General features: G+C 36.0%; 1 protein-coding gene across 5 annotated transcripts in view; it reads right to left on the bottom strand.

Moving 5' to 3' along the window:
• The window catches only part of SCLT1 (sodium channel and clathrin linker 1), a 176,000-nt gene that overhangs the window by 124,256 nt on the left and 28,245 nt on the right, over positions 1-23,499 (bottom strand). For all 5 annotated transcript variants that reach the window (XR_013358780.1, XM_077861025.1, XM_077861027.1 and 2 more), the window contains 2 exons: positions 12,888-13,023; positions 4,376-4,498 (listed from right to left, as the gene is read on the bottom strand). Coding sequence is in view for 4 of the 5 variants with exons in the window: in XM_077861025.1 (XP_077717151.1) it covers positions 4,376-4,498; positions 12,888-13,023 (259 nt within the window). In the remaining variant the exon portion in view is untranslated. The remainder of the gene's footprint in view (positions 1-4,375; positions 4,499-12,887; positions 13,024-23,499) is intronic.

Below are 23,499 nucleotides of genomic sequence, written 5' to 3'. Positions count from 1 at the left end.
GGTCACAAATCAGGTCTCAACCGATACCAAAAAATGGGATTGTCCCCTGCATATTTTCAGACCATAATGCTGTGAAACTTGAACTCAATCACAAGAAGAAATTTGAAAGAAACTCAAACACATGGAGGTAAAAGAGCACCCTACTACAAGATGAATGGGTCAACCAGAAAATTAGAGAAGAATTAAAAAGATTCATGGAAACTAATGAGAATGAAGATACAACCATTCAAAATCTTTGGGATACAGCAAAAGCAGTCCTAAGAGGGAAATACATTGCAATACAGTGTCCCTCAAAAAATTGGAAAAAACTTAAATACACAAGCTAACCTCGCACCTAAAGGAATTGGATAAAGAACAGCAAATATAACCTACACCAAGCAGAAGAGAGATAATAAAGATTCAAGCAGAACTCAATGAAATAGAGACCAGAAAAACTGTAGAACAGATCAACAAAACCAGGAGTTGGTTCTTTGAAAGAATAAGATAGATAAACCATTACAAGCCTTATTATAAACAAAAGAGAAAAGACGCTAAATAAAATCACAAATAAAAAAGGAGAGATCACAGCCAATACTAAGGAAATACAAATGATTTTAAAAACATATTATGAGCAGCTATATGCAAATAAATTAGGTAATCTAGAAGAAATGGACGCACTTCTGGAAAATGACAAACTACCAAAACTGGAACAGGAAGAAATAGAAAACCTGAACAGGCTAAAAAGCAGGGAGGAAATTGAAGCAGTCATCAAAAACCTCCCCAGACACAAAAGTCCAGGGCCTGATGGTTTCCCAGGGTAATTCTATCAACCATTTAAAGAAACAATACCTATTCTAATAAAGCTGTTCTGAAAGATAGAAAGGGATAGAATACTTCCAAACTCATTTTATGAGGCCAGCATCACCTTAATTCCAAAACCAGACAAAGACCCCACCAAAAAGGAGAATTATAAACCAATATCCCTGATGAACACAGATGCAAAAATTCCCAACAAGATACTAGCCAATAGGATCTGACAGTACATTAAGAAGATTATTCACCATGACCAAGTGGCATTTATCCCTGGGATGCAAGGCTGGTTCAAAACTCGTAAGGCAATCAATGTGATACATCCTATCAACAAGAGAAAAAACAAGAACCATATGATCCTCTCAGTAGATGTAGAGAAAGCATTTTACAAAATACAGCATCCATTCCTGATCAAAACTCTTTAGAGTGTAGGGATAGAGGGAACATTCCTCAATATCTTAAAAGCCATCTACGAAAAGCCCACAGCAAATATCATTCTCAAAGGGGAAACACTGGGAGCCTTTCCCCTAAGAACAGGAACATGACAGGGATGTTCACTCTCATCACTATTCAACATAGTACTGGATGTCCTAGCCTCAGCAATCAGACAACAAAAAGAAATAAAAGGCATTCAAATTGGCAAAGAGGAAGTCAAACTCTCCCTCTTTGCTGATGACATGATACTCTACATAGAAAACCCAAAAGCCTCCACCCCAAGATTGCTAGAACTCCTACAGCAATTCGGCAGTGTGGCAGGATACACAATCAATGCCCAGAAATCAATGGCATTTCTATACACCAACAATGAGACTGAAGAAAGAGAAATTAAGGGGTTAATCCCATTTACATTTGCACCCAAAAGCATAAGACACCCAGGAATAAACCTAACCAAAGAAGTAAAGGATCTATACCCTAAAAACTACAGAACACTTCTGAAAGAAATTGAGGAAGACACAAGAGATGGAAAAATATTCCATGCTCATGGATTGGAAGAATTAATATTGTGAAAATGTCAATGCTACCGAGGGCGATTTTCACATTTAATGCAATCCCTATCAAAATACCATGGACTTTCTTCACAGAGTTGGAACAAATCATCTTAAGATTTGTGTGGAATCAGAAAAGACCCCGAATAGCCAGGGGAATATTAAAAAAGAACACCATAGCTGGGGGCATCACAATGCCAGATTTCAGGTTGTACTACAAAGCTGTGGTCATCAAGACAGTGTGGTCCTGGCACAAAAACAGACACATAGATCAATGGAACAGAATAGAGAATCCAGAAATGGGTCCTTAACTCTATGGTCAATTAATATTTGATAAAGCAGGAAAAAGACTATCCACTGGAAAAAGGACAGTCTCTTCAATAAATGGTGCTGGGAAAATGGGACAGCTTTGTGCAGAAGAATTAAATTAGACCATTCTCTTACACCATACACAAAGATAAATTCAAAATGGATGAAAGATCTAAATGTGAGACAAGAATGCATCAAAATCCTAGAGGAGAACACAGGTAACACCTTATTTGAATTTGGCCACAGCAACTTCTTGCAAGATACATCTATGAAGGCAAGGGAAACAAAAGCAAAAATGAACTACTGGAACTTAATCAGGATAAAAAGCTTCTGCACATCAAAAGAAACAGTAAACAAAACTAAAAGACAACCTACAGAATGGGAGAAGATATTTGCAAATGGCCTATCAGATATAGGACTAGTATCCAAGATCTATAAAGAATTTATAAGACTTAACAGCAAAGAAACAAACAATCCAATCATGAAATGGGCAAAAGACATGAACAAAAATTTCACAGAGGAAGACATACACATGGCCAACAAGCACATGAGAAAATGCTCTGCATCCCTTGCCATCAGGGAAATACAAATCAAAACCACAATGAGACACCACCTCACACCAGTGAGAATGGGGAAAATTAAAAAGACAGGAGACAATAAATGTTGGAGAGGATGTGGAGAAAGGGGAACCCTCTTGCTCTGTTGGTGGGAATATGAACTGGTGCAGCCACTCTGGAAAACTGTGTGGAGGTTCCTCAAAGAGTTAAAAATAGATCTGCCCTATGACCCAGCAATTGCACTACTGGGTATTTACCCTAAAGATACAGATGCAGTGAAATGGCAGGACACCTGCACCTCAATGTTTATAGCAACAATGTCCACAATAGCCAAACTGTGGAAGGAGCCTTGATGTCCATCGATAGATGTATGGATAAAGAAGATGTGGTCTATGTATACAATGGAGTATTACTCAGCCATTAGAAAAGACGAATACCCACCATTTGCTTCGACGTGGATGGAACTGGAGGGTATTATGCTGAGTGAAAGTCCATTGGAGAAGGACAAACATTATATGGTCTCATTCATTTGGGGAATATAAAAAATAGTGAAAGGGATTAAAGGGTAAAGGAGAGAAAATGAGTGGGAAATATCAGTGAGGATGATGGAACATGAGAGACTTCTAACTTTGGGAAATGAACAAGTGGTAGTGGAAGGGGAGGTGGGCGGGGGGATGGGGTGACTGGATGACGGGCACTGAGGGGGTACTTGATGGGATGAACACTGGGGATATGCTATATGTTGGCAAATTGATCTCCAATAAAAAATATACATACATACATACACACATACATACATACATAAAACAACTGTGGTATAAAACTACCATTCATCTCCAGGCAATGTCAGCTGTACATTTTTGCAATATACTTGTTTTTATGTTTTTTTTTTTAAGTAAAATAAAATTGAAAAACAAAACTCCTTTAGGTAGAATTTCCGAGTATGATGATAATAGGAAGATTCACAAACTGGAATTTGATAAAAGAGAATTGAAGATAGGAGTGATATCCACTGTATTTCAACAGATGCCTCCTCAAAACCCACAGAAAAGGAATCAGAATTGGAATACAGTTTTCAATGTTCCCAGCAGAAAAATAACTAATGGAAGGGTCAAGGAGGCAGATTTTTCAATGGAATGGATGGTCTTCTGAGATAATAAGTTTTTGTCAACAGTGGTATAGCAAAAGTTTAGATGTCCACTTAGAAGGAATACAAAGATCATTCTAACTTTGGATAGAAAGAATGCCTTAATAACCATTTATGGCTATTCTTTTTGTAAAATTCTATTCTGATTAATTTATGCTAAATACATTTGATATCTATTTTAGAGGTAACTTTAAGGGTGTCAAGATTTTCACTTTACACGATGTTGTCATTTTATTTGAGCAGGTTTCTTCACTGGCCATAATCTAATAAATAGTTCCTGTCATAAGCTAGGAAATAAAATATATAAAAGCTTTGGGAGTCCATTTATACATGATCATCTTAAAATTGCTTTTTACAACTAAATACAGCTTTCACTGCTAATCACATTATAAAACCTAATGTATACTAGGCATTGCTTTAACTAACTGTCCAAGAAATTTGTAACCAGCAAAAGTCTATTTAAAATAAATAACACAGTAAACACTTAAGCATTCCTCTTCAAAATTAAGTTTCTCAAGAATGAAGATATACAAGAAAGCTATGAAAACTGATATATAAGAAATGAAATCCATGAAATCCAAGATTACCTTTTGTTTTTGACTCTCAACTACATGAATCTGGGCCTCAGTCATATGTTCCTGATAAAGTCTCTGAAGTCTGCCCAACTCCTGGGAAACAGTCTGCCAGAGTTCCACAGCCTGAGTTTTTTCCTATAAAACAAAAAGAATTGAGAATTCATTAATTAGCAGGCTATTGCATAGTACAAATGAATCGTATTGTTTTAGAGAATGAATTCTTGTATATAAAGTCACAAAAATAAAAATGGAACTTATGTAAAACTGGTAAAGTTATAATATTAACATAATATATTAATATAATAATATTTCTGATGGTATGCATTTGTATTAATAACAGTTCAGAGAAGGGGTGCCTGGGTAACTCAGTTGATTAAGTGCCTGACCTTTGATTTCAGATCAAAGCATGATCTCAGGGTTGTGAAACTGAGCCTCACATTGGCCACTGTGCTAAATGTGAAACCTGTTTAAGAGTCTATCTCTCCCTTTGCCTCCCCGCCCCCTTCTCCCTCTCAAGAAACAAACAAAACACTAAAAACAAAAAAATGATTCAGGGAATAAACCTAAAGATGAAAATTCCTCATGTTGAAATTTTCTTTTTATTCAGATTTCATAGCTAAAATTTAACTCTTAAATCAGAGATATGGATTTAAAAGCACTATCTTTTTCCATAAGAAAATGTAAGTCTTAGAAATTACTAAAGAAGAAAACTTCTCCTGATAAAGTATGAGATTTTTTTTTTTGGGGGGGGCGGGTTTGTAAAAGTAGTAAGTGTTGTAGAAAGGTGGGAAAACGCAGAAAAAATAAAAAAAAAAAGAATAACCTGCAATTTTACACCTGATAGTAAATATTGCTAGCGTCTGGGTATAACCATCTTTATAAATTTTGGATGTAGTTTTTAAATGTGATTTTGGAAGAGGATTTTGTATTTCTGTTCTTTTAACACAATTGGGAGTCATATAGTGTGCTGCTTATACTATTTTCACTTGGCATTTTATAATTAGAGTTTTCTCAAGTCATTAACTCATCTTTTAATATAGCAAGTCTCAAAGTGTGATATGGGGATCCCTGAAGTCAAAATTATGATCATAATAATATGAAGACATTATCTTATCCACTCTCATCTTCTCATGAGTGTACATTGAAGTTTTCCAAAGTTTATATGATGTGATATCATCTCTCTGATGGGTATTACAATGTGTTCTTATGTGGCCTCATTTTTTAAAAAAAAACTCTCAGTTTTAATCTGTAATATGTTCAACATTGATAGATATATAACCCACAAAAAAGAGTTCTTCAAGGTCCACAGTAATTTTTAAGCATCCTCAAGAGAGGTCCCAAAACCAAAAGGGTTAAGAAATGCTGACCTGGTAGGTAAAGAGCATTATTCTCTTTTAACTATCTGAAAAGAGAAGTGGAACAGGTTTTGGCCTATGTATGAGTTCTAGCAATCTTGGGGTGGAGGCTTTTGGGTTTTCTATGTAGAGTATCATGTCATCGGCGAAGAGGGAGGGTTTGACTTCTTCTTTGCCAATTTGAATGCCTTTTATTTCTTTTTGTTGTCTGATTGCTGAGGCTAGGACTTCCAGTACTATGTTGAATAGCAGTGGTGAGAGTGGACATCCCTGTCTTGTTCCTGATCTTAGGAGAAAGGCTCCCAGTGCTTCCCCATTGAGAATGATATTTGCTGTGGGCTTTTCGTAGATGGCTTTTAAGATGTTGAGGAAAGTTCCCTCTATCCCTACACTCTGAAGAGTTTTGATCAGGAATGGATGCTGTATTTTGTCAAATGCTTTCTCTGCATCTAATGAGAGGATCATATGGTTCTTGGTTTTTCTCTTGCTGAATGCTGAATCACATTGATTGTTTTATGACTGTTGAACCAGCCTTGTGTCCCGGGGATAAATCCTACTTGGTCATGGTGAATAATTTTCTTAATGTACTGTTGGATCCAATTGGCTAGTATCTTGTTGAGAATTTCTGCATCCATGTTCATCAGGGATATTGGTCTGTAATTCTCCTTTTTGGTGGGGTCTTTGTCTGGTTTTGGAATTAAGGTGATGCTGGCCTCAAAGAACGAATTTGGAAGTACTCCATCACTTTCTATCTCTCCAAACAGCTTTAGGAGAATAGGTATGGTTTCTTATTTAAACGTTTGATAGAATTCCCCTGGGAAGCCATCTGGCCCTGGACTTTTGTGTCTTGGGAGGTTTTTGATGACTGCTTCAATTTCCTCCCTGGTTATTGGCTTGTTCAGGTTTTCTATTTCTTCCTGTTCCAGTTTTGGTAGTTTGTGGCTTTCCAGGAATGCATCCATTTCTTCCAGATTGCCTATTTATTGGCGTTTGGCTGTTCATAATGTTTTTAAAATCGTCTGTTATTTCCTTGGTGTTGGTAGTGATCTCTCCTTTCTCATTCATGATTTTATTAATTTGAGTCTTCTCTCTCTCCTTTTTAATAAGGCTGGCTAATGGTTTATCTATTTTATTAATTCTTTCAAAGAACCAATTCCTGGTTTTGTTGATCTGTTCCACAGTTCTTCTGGTCTCGATTTCGTTGAGTTCTGCTCGAATCTTAATTAACTCTCTTCTTCTGCTGGGGGTAGGATCTATTTGCTGTTTTTTCTCCAGCTCCTTTATGTGTAAGGCTAGCTTCTGTATTTGAGTTCTTTCCACTTTTTGAATGGATGCTTGTATGCGATGTATTTCCCCCTTAGGACTGCTTTTGCTGCATCCCAAAGGCCTGAGGATATACAGGGGACGATCCCAATCTTTTGGTATCGGTTCAGAACCGATTTGTGACCCAGTATGTGGTCTATTCTGGAGAAAGTTCCATGTGCACTTGAGAAGAATGTGTATTCAGTTGAGTTTCGATGTAAAGTTCTGTAGATATCTGTGAAATCCATCTGGTCCAGTGTATCATTTACAGCTCTTGTTTCTTTGGAGATGTTGTGCTTAGAAGACCTATTGAGTATAGAAAGAGCTAGATTGAAGTCACCAAGTATAAGTGTATTATTATCTAAGTATTTCTTCACTTTGGTTATTAATTGATTTAAATATTTGACAGCTCCCACATTCGGGGCATATATATTGAAGATTGTTAAGTCCTCTTGTTGGATAGATCCTTTAAGTATGAGATAGTGTCCCTCTTCATCTCTCACTACAGTCTTTGGGGTAAATTTTAGTTTATCTGATATAAGGATGGCTACCCCTGCTTTCTTTTGAGGACCATTTGAATGGTAAATGGTTCTCCAACATTTTCAGGTTGTAGGTGTCCTTCTGTCTAAAATGAGTCTCTTGTAGACAGCAAATAGATGGGTCCTGCTTTTTTATCCAGTCTGAAACCCTGAGCCTTTTGATGGGGTCATTAAGCCCGTTCACGTTCAGAGTTAATATTGAAAGTTATGAGTTTAGTGTCATCATGATATCTATTCAGTCCTTGTTTTTGTGGATTGTTCCACTGGACTTCTTCTTAAAGGGGAATTTTAAGAGTCCCTCCTTAAAATTTATTGCAGAGCTGGTTTGGAGATCACATATTCTTTCAGTTCCTGCCTGTCTTGGAAGTTCTTTATCTCTCCTTCCATTTTCAATGAGATCCTTGCTGGATAACGTATTCTTGGTTGCATGTTCTTCTCATTTAGGACCCTGAATATATCCTGCCAGCCCTTTCTGGCCTGCCAGGTCTCTGTGGAGATGTCTGCTGTTACCCTAATACTCCTCCCCATAAAAATCAGGGATTTCTTGTCTCTTGCTGCTTTAAGGATCTTCTCTTTATCTTTGGAATTTGCAAGCTTAACTATTAGATGTCGAGGTGTTGAACAGTTTTTATTGATTTTAGGGGGGGATCTCTCTATTTCCTGGATCTGAGTGCCTGTTTCCCTTCCCAGATTAGGAAAGTTTTCAGCTAGAATTTGTTCAAATACATATTCTGGCCCTCTGGCCCTTTCGGCGCCCTCGGGAACCCCAATTAAACGTAGGTTTTTTCTTCCTCAGGCTGTCGTTTATTTCCCTTAATCTGTCTTCATGGTCTTTTAATTGTTTGTCTCTTTTCCCCTCAGTTTCCCTCTTTGCCATCAACTTGTCTTCTATGTCACTCACTCGTTCTTCCACCTCGTTAACCCTCGTCGTTAGGACTTCTAGTTTGGATTGCATCTCATTCAATTGATTTTTAATTTCTGCCTGATTGGATCTAAATTCTGCAGTCATGAAGTCTCTTGAGTCCTTTATGCTTTTTTCTAGAGCCACCAGTAGCTTTATGATAGTGCTTCTGAATTGGCTTTCTGACATTGAATTGTAATCCAGATTTTGTAACTCTGTGGGAGAGAGGACTGTTTCTGATTCTTTCTTTTGAGGTGAGGTTTTCCTTCTAGTCATTTTGCTCAGTGCAGAGTGGCCAAAAACAAGTTGTATTGGGAAAAGGAGAAAAAGAGAGGAGAGAAAGAAGGAAAGAAAAGAGAAAGAGAAAAAAAAAAAAAGGAAGAAAAAAAGGAAAAAAAGAGAAAAAAAAGAGAAAGAAAAAGAAAAAAAGGAAAAAAAGAGAAGAAAAAGAGAAAGAAAAAGAAAGGAAAAAAGGGGGGGTGGGGGAAGCAAACAGAAATCAAAAAGCAAAAAAATAAAAATAAAAATAAAAATAAAAATAAAAATAAACCACGGGGGGAGTATCTTCTGATTCTGTATACTTTAAGTCCCTTGACTTCCCCTGGAACTGGTCAGTCTAGCTGGTCTTCTGGGGGAGGGGCCTGTTTTGCTGATTTTCAGGTGTTAGCACTTGGGGGAGCTGCTCTGCCCCTGCCTGGTGCAGGGCTCAGTGGGGGTTGTTCACCCCGTGAGGCCCCAGGAGTAACAACTGCAGTGGCAGGGCCGGCTCTGGAGCCCTGGAGTCAGCTCCCATAGTAACTACAGAGCTCTAAGCCTGCAGGGCCTGGAGGCTCAGGGGCGGGGCCGCTGATCTGCTCAGCTCGGGGCAGGAGTGTCCTTGCTGTTCTGGGCCCTCCCGGCCTCTGCCTGTCCCGGGGGGAGGCCGGATCCTGGGCTGTGTCCCAGGTGCCCTGTGTTTCGGGGCCTGCACTGTTCTGGCCGCGCAGCTGCCTCTCCGGGGAGCCTCCGCCCGAGCCCCTCCGAGCTGCTCCGGGTCCCGCCGTGCGCGCTGCAGCCCTTTAGGGAGCTCAGCGCACTCTCCCCAGGGCGCAGGTGTCTGTTAGTGTCCCAGGGAGCCTGAGGGCATCCCCGCCCTCCTGGGGTCCTGCTCCAACTCCCTGCGAGGCCTTTGCGCCGGGGAAGATTGGTGAGGCTCCAGCTTCTCTGGGACAGTGCTTTCCTGTCCGGGGGGGCACTCGCCCCAGCCTTAGCCTGGCTCCTCACGGGGCCCCTCCCCCTTGGATGACTTTTGTTTCTTTATTTTTTTCCCCGTCTTTCTACCTTGATAGAAGTGCGAACTCTTCTCACTGTAGCACTCCAGCTGTTCTCTCTTTAAATCTCAGGCCGAATTCATAGATTTTCAGGATGATTTGAAGGTTATCTAGGTAATTTGGTGGGGACAGGTGATTTGGGGACCCTACTCTTCCACCATCTTGCCCCTCCTTCTCCAAAATAGGTAAATTTATTAACTTACATCTGGGTTAGGCACTTACGTTAAGTGCTTTGTGGGAATTTCTGAATTACCATTAGAATTCTATAAGAATTATTATAATCTTCATATATAAATGACGGTAAGGTACGAAGACATTTCCCAAGATCACAGAGCTAGAAAACAGAATAAACAAATTCAAGAAGTTTGACCAGAGGTTTTTTTTAATAAAAGCCTGTGTTCCATGAAAGCAGGAACCAACACTTTCCATTATATCCTCAACAATCAGCACAGTGCCTGATACGTAATAGACACCTAATTAATACTTATGAAATAAAGATACCGCATAGTCAAACTCTTTATGCTTATTACTTTGATAAGCAGAATATAAAAAATTATTCTATTTTTTTTTACTATAAATTGTATTTAACTTAGTTTTTGTCTCTTCATTTTGGATTCAACTAGTCTTCATTCATAACACAAAGCTTTTTTTTTTCTTAAGTTTTTATTTAAATTCCAGTTACAGTTAACTGTGTGTATATATATATATATATATATATATATATATATATACAGTGTAATATAAATTTCAAGTGAACGAATTTAGTGATTGTACACTAACTCCAGTTGCTGGAGGGGAGGTGGGAGGGGAATGGAGTAATTGGGTGATGGGCATTAAGAACAGCAAGTGATGTGATGAGCCCTGGGTGTTATATGCAACTGATGAATTATTGAATTCTACATCTGAAACTAATAATGTACAATAAAAGTTGGCTAATTGAATTTAAATAAAAAACTCCACAAAGGTCTTTCAATTTAGTGATGGGGATTCCAAAACAATTTTATGTATTTTATCATACCTTAAAAACAAAATACATAAATATATATGAATAATAACCAGAACGTTTATTACTGTTCTGATATAATTGAGTTATAACATTTTATATTATTTATATTTCATCAAACTGCCTAAACTCTCATTCAGTTAAAGTTTTATATATATATATTTTTTGTAAATTTTTATTTATTTATGATAGTCAGAAAGAGAGAGAGAGAGAGAGAGAGAGGCAGAGGCACAGGCAGAGGGAGAAGCAGGCTCCATGCACCGGCTACCCGACGTGGGATTCGATCCCGGGTCTCCAGGATCGTGCCCTGGGCCAAAGGCAGGCGCTAAACCGCTGCGCCACCCAGGGATCCCAGTTACAGTTTTATATTTATATACAAAGTAAAATATAGATTTTGTGGGAAATTATGTTTAATATTTATATACAAAGTACAATATAGATTTTGTGGGAAATTGTGTTTATAACCAATCAGCTTTTTCCTTTTTGACTGCTCAGACTTAGACCTCATCAAATCTTCTATGAAGTGACTGATTCAAAATGCAGCAAAAAACAGGACCGTCTTCAGAGACATAATATAAGGTAGAGCAGGATGTAGAAGGAGAAAGGCAAAGAGAGGGTAAGACAGGAGGAGAAAAAGGTAAGGAATGAGAGAACAAGTTTGCTTTAAAAAGAAAAAAAGACTAATTTTGAAGTTTTAATAAAATTTAGCATTGGAAATTATAGCAACAAAAGTACTGCAGAGATGCCTTTTAGAGACAGGGTTTGCTTTTGTTTTTTTAAACTACAAATCTTATCTAGTTTTCATTCCACTTCCTTTTTAAAGAATTTTTACGTTTTACTGAGCCATGATTGACAAATAATCATTGTATATATTTAAGAGGGTTCTTTTACATACAGAGTACCAAGAATTGCATTTTGTGCACTAGCTTTTGATAGCCTGTTAGAAAGCATTCATAAGCCAAAATTAATTTCCATTTATTTCTATATAAGTATTTATAAATCCTTTCTGATAATATTAGTCTGAACAGAGCTCAAACTAGAGCTTAAAAGTTTGAAAGAGCATGCTTTCTCGTTATTTTTTTCCTCTGTTACTTTTTCAAATTCCTTCCCTTTAACATGAAAAAATAAATTCAGTGTTAAATATGTATTCCTTTATTATGGTAAATAGCCTGTTTGATTAAATTATCACTTTTATAAGTATAAGAATTCCAAAACCAAATTTCTAGGGTATAAAAAAGTGATTTTTCATAGATAACTATAAAAAGAAAAATTGCAATAAAGAATTTGTAATCTCCATTTATAAATGAAGAAACTGAGGCATACAGCTAAAAAGTAGAACAGAGACTCAAATTCATACAAGATATGAGATGCCTAGGATATAAAATGTGAATTAAAATTCCCTATGTATAATCACGAATTTCAGTGTTGAAAACAGAAATATATACCATAGCTTCCCAAATATTTCAACTACTATGAGGGAGGAAAAAAGGAGAAAAGGTAATTCAGAGAAGAATAATTTTAGAAAAATATAATTCTATATCTTTGAAAATTGAAGAAAATACCATACCAGAACACAGAAAAATGTAAATTTAGGTATGTTATTTTCTTTAAAAATTTCCTTGCGTGTTAAAACTTATTTTTTAAAGATTTGAGAGAGAGAGAGAGAGAGAGAGAGAGAGAGCGCCCATGCACACACGAGTAAGCTAGTGGAGGGGCAGAGGGAGAGAGAATTTCAAGCCAACTCTCCATTGAGCACAGAGCCAGATGCAGGGCTCAATCTCAAGACCCTGACCTCATGGCCTGAGCCAAAATTGAGTCATATGCCCAACCCACTGAGCCACTAGGGCATTTCTGGCATTAAAATATTTCTATAAGACACAAAAAACATGTCAAAAGCTTTATGATTTAATTAAAATATATATTTAGTAGCTATATTTTTAACAACCAGGGAAGGTACATATTATAAGTTTTGTTACATGCTAACTATTCTTGTAAATTGTAGAAAATCACGAAGTATTAATTTTGCTATTCTGTTATCCACTCATGAATAATAACAGGGATTTTAAAAGCTCTGTTTATTCAGAATTTAATTTAAAAAAATTTATGTCACTCACTTGATTGGCTAGTTGTAATTGTTCTTGCAGATTCCTGACTGTTTCATCATCTGTATATATATCACTTCCCATGTCTGTGCCAAAGGGAAAGGTCTCTAGTTGTTTTTCAATAGCATCTTTTAATTCGCTGTGCAACCTGTAGAAAAAACAGTTGACACAATAATAATATAAATTCATTTTACTAAGAGGTAATCACTATTTCAGGGTGAACTAAATAAACATTTGGGTCAAAAAGCATTCTTTAAAAAAATTCTTTACACAAAAATAATTTTTAAGTAGACCTCAAAAATTAGAATTGTTAACCACCATTAAATACTGTGCTCTGAAAATAAAAATATAACAATTTCAAATGCATTAAATTTGTCAGAGTAAATGCAAGAATAACTCAGTGTATCCTAAGGAGATTTTATTTTTTCAAGATAGTAAGATTTAGGTATTATATACTATTAATTGATGAAATAGGCCATTCAGAAAAAATTGTAAATATAATAGTGGTTTCATTTATTTTTTTTTTTCATCTAGTCAACTAAAAGGAAATGGGATATAAAATGCTGCAGAATTATTTATTTTCTTCATTGTGTTTCACAGAACTCAGGTGACATCTTACTAGATCCAGTTAATAAACAGAGTAGGATAAAATTGTTGCTGGTTATGAAATCAGAATTAGAGGCTTTATTTTTCAGTATATTTTACATAAACTTGACCATAACTCTGAAAGCTGCAAGTTCAATTTTAATCTTAACATTATAGATATTTATGCTTTAAAACAGCTACCAAAAGAGTTATAGAAAGATACATCTAAAAAGACTGTTTTATTTAAAAATGATAGAAACCTAAAAGGGAAAAAGTTTTTATAATATCAGAAAAACTTGAACCTTTAATTCATAAATTATAAACAGAGGTTATTTATAAAACACATCTCAAGGTAGTTTCCCAAAGAAACTGCATCTATTTAAAATAAAGAGAATTACCTACTGATATTAAAAATCTCCTTTGAAACTAGTAAAATTCAATACTAATTTTTAGAATATATTTATTAAAAATAAAGTTCATTAAACGTAATAAAACTCACAGGATTATTAACTTTAGAAACAACAAAAAAATAATCACTCCCTAAGGAAAGGACAAGAGCTTGCTAATTATTCTCTACTTAAAAAATTTAAAAGTACTTAAAATTATCAACAACACAAAGGTTCATTCTTTTGCATGTAGCTGCCCAGTTTCCCCCGTATCATTTGTTGAAGAGACCGTCTTTTTTCCCATTGCATATTCTTGCCTCTTTTGTCGAAGATTAACTGACTATATAATCATGGGTTTAAGTATTTCTGGTATTTTAAAAAATATTTTGTAAAATATGATAAGAATTTTTAAAAAGACATCCCAAGTCCCAGAGAAAAACCATTATTAATGGTGTGATTTATTTTCTAGTAGAATTTTTGCTCTCCATTAAAAACAGATATACCATACTGCTAATATTTTATAATCTGCCTTTTAAACTCTATTACTGAAACATATGCATTCTTTCAGATTATAAAACACTTTCCTATAAATATTTTAATGATGGCATCATATTCCATTATTTCCATTATACAGATATTCCTATTATAAATCAACTCAGGTATACTCCTCTAGAGTAATTTTAAATGAAATGAAAAATATAGTAAAAATACTTATTTAGTATACTAAAAACATTAGGAAACGTTGAGAATTAAAGTGTTTTATTTCTTTGTAAAAAAACTCATTCCTTAGAACCGGGGTTCTAAGGGCTGGGGTATTTATACACTTCTAAATAACAGTAAGACAGTTATCAGTATTTTTATAAAAATTTTTAAAGGTCACAGGAAAAAAGCATAATTTTCATCCACTGATTATTAAGATCACTTTCCAGAGTTTCAGCTTCCAAGGTCATTTTTCTAGTCCTGCACTATCATACATAACAAGGACTGCCCATGTATAGATTATTTTTGTTTTAGTACCTTAAGTACTTAGGGACAAAGTGTCCCATCTTGCAGTTTGCAATGCTTGCTGGCTCTTGCCCAACGTGCTCCAATTTCTCAGGTGTTTTATAATTTTGGTTTAGCTTACTGTCTTTTTCTAACCTCTTCTGCAAATTCTTAGAGATCACTGATTTTTAGAATTTCTTTTCTAATGCATATAGTTAAGAAGATAGATTTCCCTCTAAGAATGGTCTTAGCTGCAACCTACAACCTTTAATGATTTTCATTATCAACCAGTAAAAAGTATGTTCTAATTTTTCATTATTAATCCCTTGGCCTATAAGTAACATTTAGAAGTTGCTTAACTAAACTACAGTTGGGAATTTTCTAGTTACCTTTAAAAAAGCTGATTTCTAGTATAGTTTTCACTGTCATCAAAGAATATAATCAGAGTAATATTGATACTTTAAAAACCCAAGATATTTTTTGGAACTGGTCGATTGTGGAAGTGTTATATGTGTATTTAAAAAGAATACGTATTCTGGAGTATTGGGGATTAGTATTCAATATATGTTTCTTACAGATTTGTTAACTGCATCGTTCAAATATTACATACTCTTATTTCTTTGGTTGCTTCCAATTACTGAGAACAATCTGTTTATATCTCCTACTATCACAGTTTTTCCCTGGGACCTGGGGTACCTTTTAAAAAATTGTCATTATATTTATGTATTGGTCATTTTTCTCTTATTAAACATTTTCTATCAGGAAAAATAAGTATTTTGAAAAATAATGTATTTAAAAACCACCTTTTGTTATTAATACTTTTAAGTACTTTTAAAAAATTTAACTGGTCTGTCTTCAATGCTATCATTGAAGTTTTCAATTCTAGAATAACAGAAAAACTGAAAAATTTCCATTCTGGACTTTGTTATTGAGTGCTTACAATTTTAAAATTGTCATATCTTTTGGGAAAATTGAATCTTTTTTCATTGCCCCTTTTTATTCCTAATAATCTGTTCTGCATTAAAGTCTACTGTATCTGATATTATCTGCTTTCTTTTGGCTAGCACTTGCATGGTATATCTATTTTCCATCCTTTTATTTTGTATCCATTCTATATTACATTTTAGGAACCTCTCTAATAAGTGTATTCTACAATAGGTTTCTTTTTTTAATCTCCTCCAAGACATCACTTTTAATTGTAGCATGTAATACACTGAAATTTAATATAATTACTAATATATTTGGGTTTACATCTACTACCTTAGTATTTGTTTCTATATGCCCTATTATGATTTTCTCTCTTTTCATGCTTTCTTCTGATTTATTTTTTTAATGTGCTCATTTTAGGTGACTCTTTAAAAAATAAGATATTTTTGAGCAGTTTTAGATTCACAGCAAAAGCGAGCAGAAAGTAGAGAGATTCCCCAATATACTCCCTGGCACCATCAGCATGACCTCCGTCACCAAAATGATATATTTTGTTGCAAATGATAAACCTACATAGACTCAATCACTCAAAGTCTATAGTTTACGTTAGGGTTCACTCTTATAGTGTTATACATCCTACAATGACATGTATCCATCATCATTACAGTGTCTTACAGAATAGTTTGCCCTGAAAATCCTATGTCCTCTGCCTTTTCATCCTATCCAATCCTATTCTCTCTCCCCACAGGCCCTGGCAACCACTGATCATTTTACTGTCCTCCACAGTTGTTTTGTTTTTGGTTTTTTAAGATTTCTTATTCAAGAGGGGGAGGCCTTGTGCACATGGTCAAGGGAGGGGCAGAGGGGGAGGAAGAGACAATCTTAAGCAGACTCTACACTGAGCCTGGAGACCAACACAGGACTTGATCTTACCACCCCAAGATCATGACCTGAGCTGAAACCAAGAGTCAGCTGCCCAATGAACTGCACCAACCAGGTGCCCCTTGTCTCCATAGTTTTGTCTTTTCCAGAATCTCATATAGTGGAATCATACAATCTGTAGCCTTTTCAGATTGGCTTCTTTCACTTACTAGTATCTATTTAGGGTTCCTCCATACCTTCTCCAGGTCTGATAGTTCATTTCTTTTTATTGCTGAATAATATTCCACAGTCTGGATGTACCACAGTGTATTTATCCAATCACCCATTGATGGACATCTTGGTTGTGTCCAAGTTTTGGAATTGTGAATAAAGCTGCTACAAACAACTTTTAATCTTTTCCAAACCATTGTTTTGTTTTGTTTTATGTATCATTAACAAATCTTGAAGATTAGACATCAATAATTTAATCATGTTCACCAAATATCTGAAGAGGTATTATATACAAGATAATAGGACTTCTGGTTCTAGTTGTACTTATTCAAATATATAATAATAAAGTCAAAATGCAAGAGTCTTGGAAAAATAAAAAAAAAAAAAGAAACTTCCATCATTTTGGATGGCTTGAGAGTAAGAAGAGAAATCATATAAAGCTTTGTGGAGGTAGTCAGTGTTATCATTACCAACTAGTAGCACTCATTTTTTCTGCTGTCAACACTGATTAGTTGCTCTCTGCTTTTTAGTGCAACTTCTAAAAAAGTTAGTCTTACTGGTTTAGCTAATTACAAAACTAATCTGCTAAAATAACTGATACACAGACCACAGTTACAAAGCTAGACAATCAGAAAGCAACTATACTAACTACTGGTTCCAAGATCACACCTTTTTATCTGAGATCCTGGAATTAGGATGTTACTGTCAGAGAGCTATTGCCTGCAGGAACCCTGCCTTAGCTTTGATAGAAGTGGCTACCCAGAATTATCAACTCTAGAGCCACACTATACTCGTTAGATTCTCAGTCATAAAAATAGATCCTCAGATACTGCTTTTCCTCCTACTTATCTCCTAATTTAGGTATCTTACAAGCACTTATTAGCAGAACCTAATTCACATCATGAGCTAGTTTTCAGTTTCCAGCTTCTGTAGTACAGGAAGGCATATTAAAAAGAGGTTGGAACAGTCAATCTATATCATAGCTGCATGAACCTGTTATTATGATTGCACAATTACATATGACCCGAAGTGGTATAATTAGAGTATAAAAAAGTTGTTTTTTTCCATGAAACCTAAACTGAAAATGAAAGGCTCAATAAAGATGAGTCATTAAAGAATTGCTATTGAATTAAAGGTAACTACAAAAAGTCAGGAAAATTATAAAATCACAGAAGATCAAAAGGAGATCAAAAAGAACTCTAAGTTTTTACTTTTTAGAGAAACTGAAACTCAAAATTATAAAGAATTATATGGTTTATGCATAGAAGAGCACTATTTGATGGTAGTAGCTATAAAGCAGTTAAGTAAGAATAGACAAGGACCTTGTTCTCATGAAGGATACATTCTAGTAGGTAAGACAAATAAGCAAGCAAATAATTTCAAATAGAAATAAGTGCCATAAATAAAATTGTATTATAGAAAAAAGAAAGACAAGAGTGGAAATAGCTAGATAATGTAGTCAGGGAATGCTTTCCTGATAAAAGATCTGAACAAAGGGAAGGAGACAGTACCATGTGGTCTGGAGAAGAGCACTCTAGGCAGAAGAAATCAGTAAGGTCTTCAGGGGAAACTGGTTTGCCAGATTTAAGGAAGCTAAATAAGAAGGCTGGTGTGACTAGAGACTAGTAATCAGAACAAAAACAAAGTTATAAACAGAGACATAGAGAAATCAGGGTAGCTCTGGCTTTATACAAGATTTGAAATAGAAACTTAAAACTTTATAAAGCTTAGGATTTTGGTAGACTTTTGGGATAGTCTTCCCCACAGCACCTCAAGTAGCACAAGAACAGCAGTATCTAACATGGACAACATATCAATGAATGAGTGTGGCTGTGAGTCAAAAAACTTTTATTTACAAAAAGAGATAAGAGGCCAGATTTGGTCCACAGGCTGTAGTTTATGAATCTCTGCCAGATGCAAGTAAGTCTATCAGTATATTTTGGCTGTAAGTAATAAAATGACTAACAAAAAATAAGGATGGCCATTTTAAAAAAAAGATTTATTATTTCTTTGAGAGTGAGAGAGCACGTGCATACACTAGTGGGGGAAGAGACAGAGGAACAGAGGGACAAGCAAGCTCCCCACTGAGCAGGGAGCCCAACTTGAGACTCAATCCTAGGACACTGATATCATGACCTGAGTTGAAATCAAGAGTTAGACGCTTAACCAACTGAGCCACCCAGGTTCCCCAAGGATGGCTGGTCATTTTTGTCTTTTTTATCACTGTTTTCCTTGAATGGTGCCTGGCACTTACTAAGTACTTAAAATAGTCATTCATTTGTAAGTATTTATTATTACCTCATCTAATATTAAATCGGAAGAGTAAGTGGTTCCAGATTTGTTTCAGCAGTTTGATAATGTAATAAAGACCATAGGGTTTCTCATCTTTCCCTTCTTTCAATCTTGATATCTCCCCACATGGTTACAAAATGGCTATACCAACTTCACTTTTTTCTTTCTTTTCTTTTCTTTTCTTTTTTTCTTTTCTTTCTTTCTTTTCTTTCTTTCTTTTCTCTTTCTTTTCTTTTCTCCTTCCTTCCTTCCTTCCTTCCTTCCTTCCTTCCTTCCTTCCTTCCTTCCTTCCTTCCTTCTCTTTTTCAAGATTTTATTTATTTACTCATGAGAGACACAGAGAAAAAAGCAAACATAGGCAGAGGGAGAAGCAGTTTCCCTATGGGGAACCCCATGCAAGACTTGATTCCAGGACCCCAGAATCACGATCTGAGCCAAAGGCAGACACTCAACCACTAAGTTACCCAGGTTCCCTGCACACATCACTTTCTAAAATGACAAGAAGCCAGAAGAGGGTAAAGTTTTCTTCTTGTCTTCTTCTTTTTTCCCCAATCAGGGAGAAAATGTTGTACCAGAAGCTCTACAACAGACTTTCTCTTATATATCACTGGCTAAAAATAGGGTCTCATGTTCATTCCTAGACCAATCCCTGGTAAAAAGAAATTCAAACTAGTTTAAATAAAAGACTTATCATTTACAATTGTGGTGGCAACTATCTCCCATTAGCACATTGACACTGAAACAAAATCAGAGTTGAATGAAAGAAGAAAAATGGCTCTTATGGAGGCAACAAATATCTTCCCTACCCTGAATAATAAAATAAACAGTAAAAATTAGTATTTGGCAATACAAGCCTTCCTCCAAAAACTGGAAAAAACTCAAATACAAAAGCTAACCTCACAACTAAAGGAACTGGAGAAAGAACAGCAAATAAAACCTACACCCAGCAGAAGAAGAGAGATAAAAAAGATTCAAGCAGAACTCAGTGAAATAGAGACCAGAAGAACTGTAGAACAGATCAACAAAACCAGGAGTTGGTTCTTTGAAAGAATTAATAAGGTAAATAAACCCCTAGCCAGCCTTATTAAAAACAAAAGAGAAAAGACTCAAATTAATAAAATCACAAATGAAAGAGGAGAGATTACAAACAATACCAAGGAAATAGAAACGATTTTAAAAACATATTATGAGCAGCTATACACCAATAAATTAGGCAATCTAGAAGAAATGGACGCATTTCTGGAAAACCACTAATTACCAAATTTGGAACAGGAAGAAATACAAAACCTGAACAGGCCAATAATCAAAATTTAAGCAGTTATCAAAAACCTCCCAAGACACAAAAGTCCAGAGCCAGCTGGCTTCCAGGGGAATTCTATCAAACATTTAAAGAAGAAATAATACCTATTCTACTAAAGCTATTCAGAAGGATAGAAAAAGATAGAATATTCCAAACTCGTTTGATGAGGCCAGCATTACTTTGATTCCAAAACAAGACAAAGACCCCACCAAAAAGGAGAATTACAGACCAATATCCCTGATGAACACAAATGCAAAAATTCTCAACAAGATATTAGCCCATAGGATCCAACAATACATCCATCGTAACCAAGTAGGATTTATCCCTGAGACGGTGGTTCAACACTCATAAAGCAATCAATGTAATAGATCACATCAACAAGAGAAAAAACAAGAACCATATGATCCTCTCAATAGATGCAGAGAAAGTATTTGATAAAATATAGCAACCATTCCTGATCAAAACTCTTCAGAGTGTAGGGATAGAGGGGATATTCTTCAATATCTTAAAAGCTATAAATGAAAAGCCCACAATGAATATCATTCTCAATGGGGAAAAACTGAGAGCCTTTCCTCTAAGATCTGGAACACAGCAGGGATGTCCACTCTCATCACTGCTATTCAACATAGCACTAGAAGTCCTAGCCTCAGCAATCAGGCAACAAAAAGAAATAAAAGGCATTCAAATTGTCAAAGAGGAAGTCAAACTCTCCCTCTTCGCAGATGACATGATACTGTAAAACCCCAAAGACTCCACCCCAAGATTGCTAGAACTCATACAGCAATTCAGCAATGTGACAGGATACAAAATCAATGCCCAGAAATCAGTGGCATTTCTATACACCAACAATGAGACTGAAGAAAGAGAAATTAAGGAGTTAATCCCATTTACAATTGCATCCAAAAGCATAAGATACCTAGGAATAAACCTAACCAAAGAAGTAAAGGATCTATACCCTAAAAACTACAGAACACTTCTGAAAGAAACTGAGGAAGACACAAAGAGATTGAAGAACATTCCATGCTCATGGATTGGAAGAATAAGTATTGTAAAAATGTCTCTGCTATCTAGAGCAATTTACATGTTCAGTGCAATCCCTAACAAAATACCATGGACTTGGTTCACAGAGTTGGAACAAATAATCTTAATATTTGTATTGAATCAGAAAAGACTGCGAATAGCCAGGGGAATATTGAAAAAGAAAAACAGAGCTGGGGGTATCACAACGCCAGATTTCAGGTTGATCAAAGACAGTGATCATCAAGACAGTGTGGTCCTGACACAAAACAAACACACAGATCAATGGAACAGTATAGAGAATCCAGAAATGGGTCCTCAACTCTGTGGTCAGCTAATATTTAACAAAGCAGGAAAGACTATGCACTGGAAAAAGGAGAGTCTATTTAATAAATGATAAAGTCAAAATGGATGAAAGATCTAAATGTAAGACAAGAATCCATCAAAACCCTGGAGAACACAGGCAACACCCTTTTTGAATTTGGCCACAGCAACTTCTTGCAAGATACATCTATGAAGGCAAGGGAAACAAAAGCAAAAATGAACTACTGGAACTTTTTTTTTTTTTTTTTAGATTTTATTTATTCATAGAGAGACAGAGAGGGGGCAGAGACATAGGCAGAGGGAGAAGCAGCCTCCATACAGGAAGCCCAACGTGGGACTCGATCCCAGGTCTCCAGGATCACACCCCAGGCTACAGGCAGCGCTAAACCGCTGCACCACCGGGGCTGCCTGAACTACTGGAACTTAATCAGGATAAAAAGCTTCTGCACAGCAAAAGAAACAGTCAACAAAACTAAAAGACAACCTACAGAATGGGAGAAGATATTTGCAAATGATCTATCAGATAAAGGGCTAGTATCCAAGGTCTATGAAGAACTTATTAAACTCAACAGCAAAGAAACAAACAATCCAATCATGAAATGGGCAAAAGACATGAACAGAAATCTCACAGAGGAAGACATAGACATGGCCAACAAGTACATGAGAAAATGCTCCGCATCACTTGCCATCAGGGAAATACAAATCAAAACCACAATGAGATACCACCTCACACCAGTGAGAATGGGGAAAATTAACAAGACAGGAAACAACAAATGTTGGAGAGGATGTGGAGAAAGGGGAACCCTCTTGCACTGTTGGTGGGAATGTGAACTGGTACAGCCACTCTGGAAAACTGTGTGGAGGTTCCTCAAGAGTTAAAAATAGAGCTACCCTATGACCCAGCAATTGCACTGCTGGGGATTTACCTCAAAGATATAGATGTAGTGAAACGCCGGGACACCTGCACCCCAATGTTTATAGGAGCAATGTCCACAATAGCCAAACCATAGAAGGAGCCTCGGTGTCCTTCGACAGACGAACGGATAAAGAAGATGTATATATATATATATATATATACACACACACACACACACACACACACACACACAATGGAATATTACTCAGCCATTAGAGAGGACGAATACCCATCATTTACTTCGATGTGGATGAACTGGAGGGAATTATGCTGAATGAATTAAGTCAATCGGAGAAGGACAATCACCATATGGTTTCACTAATACGGGGAATAGAAGAAATTGTGAAAGGGATTATAAGGGAAAGGAGGGAAAATAAATGGGAAAAATTACGAGAGGGAGACAAAACATGAGAGACTCCTAACTCTCGGAAACGAACAAGGGGTAGTGGAAGGGGAGGTGGATGGGTGGGGGGCTGGGGTAACTGGGTGATGGGCACTGAAGAGGGCACTTGATGGGATGAACACTAGGTGTTATACTGTATGTTGGCAAATCGAACTTCAATAAAAACAAAAAAAACACAAAAAAACAACAAAAGGGAATAGCATAGCTTAATAATTTTTTGGAGAAAGAACAGTAAATCATAAAAAAGTTAAAGTTAGAAAAATTTTTCCAGGAGGAAAAACAAATAAGAAAAACTGAAAACCCAATTAAAAGATTTATTTTACACTTTAGCCAACGTTGGTAGCTTAAACATATGAAGCTTTCAGAAATTAGAAGAGATGAGAAATAGTGAAACATTT

The sequence above is a fragment of the Canis aureus genome, chromosome 20 (genome assembly GCF_053574225.1).
Source record: "Canis aureus isolate CA01 chromosome 20, VMU_Caureus_v.1.0, whole genome shotgun sequence".
NCBI lineage: Eukaryota > Metazoa > Chordata > Mammalia > Carnivora > Canidae > Canis > Canis aureus.
Note: the sequence above shows the minus strand (reverse complement) of the source record. Positions and strands in the feature narration are given on the sequence as shown.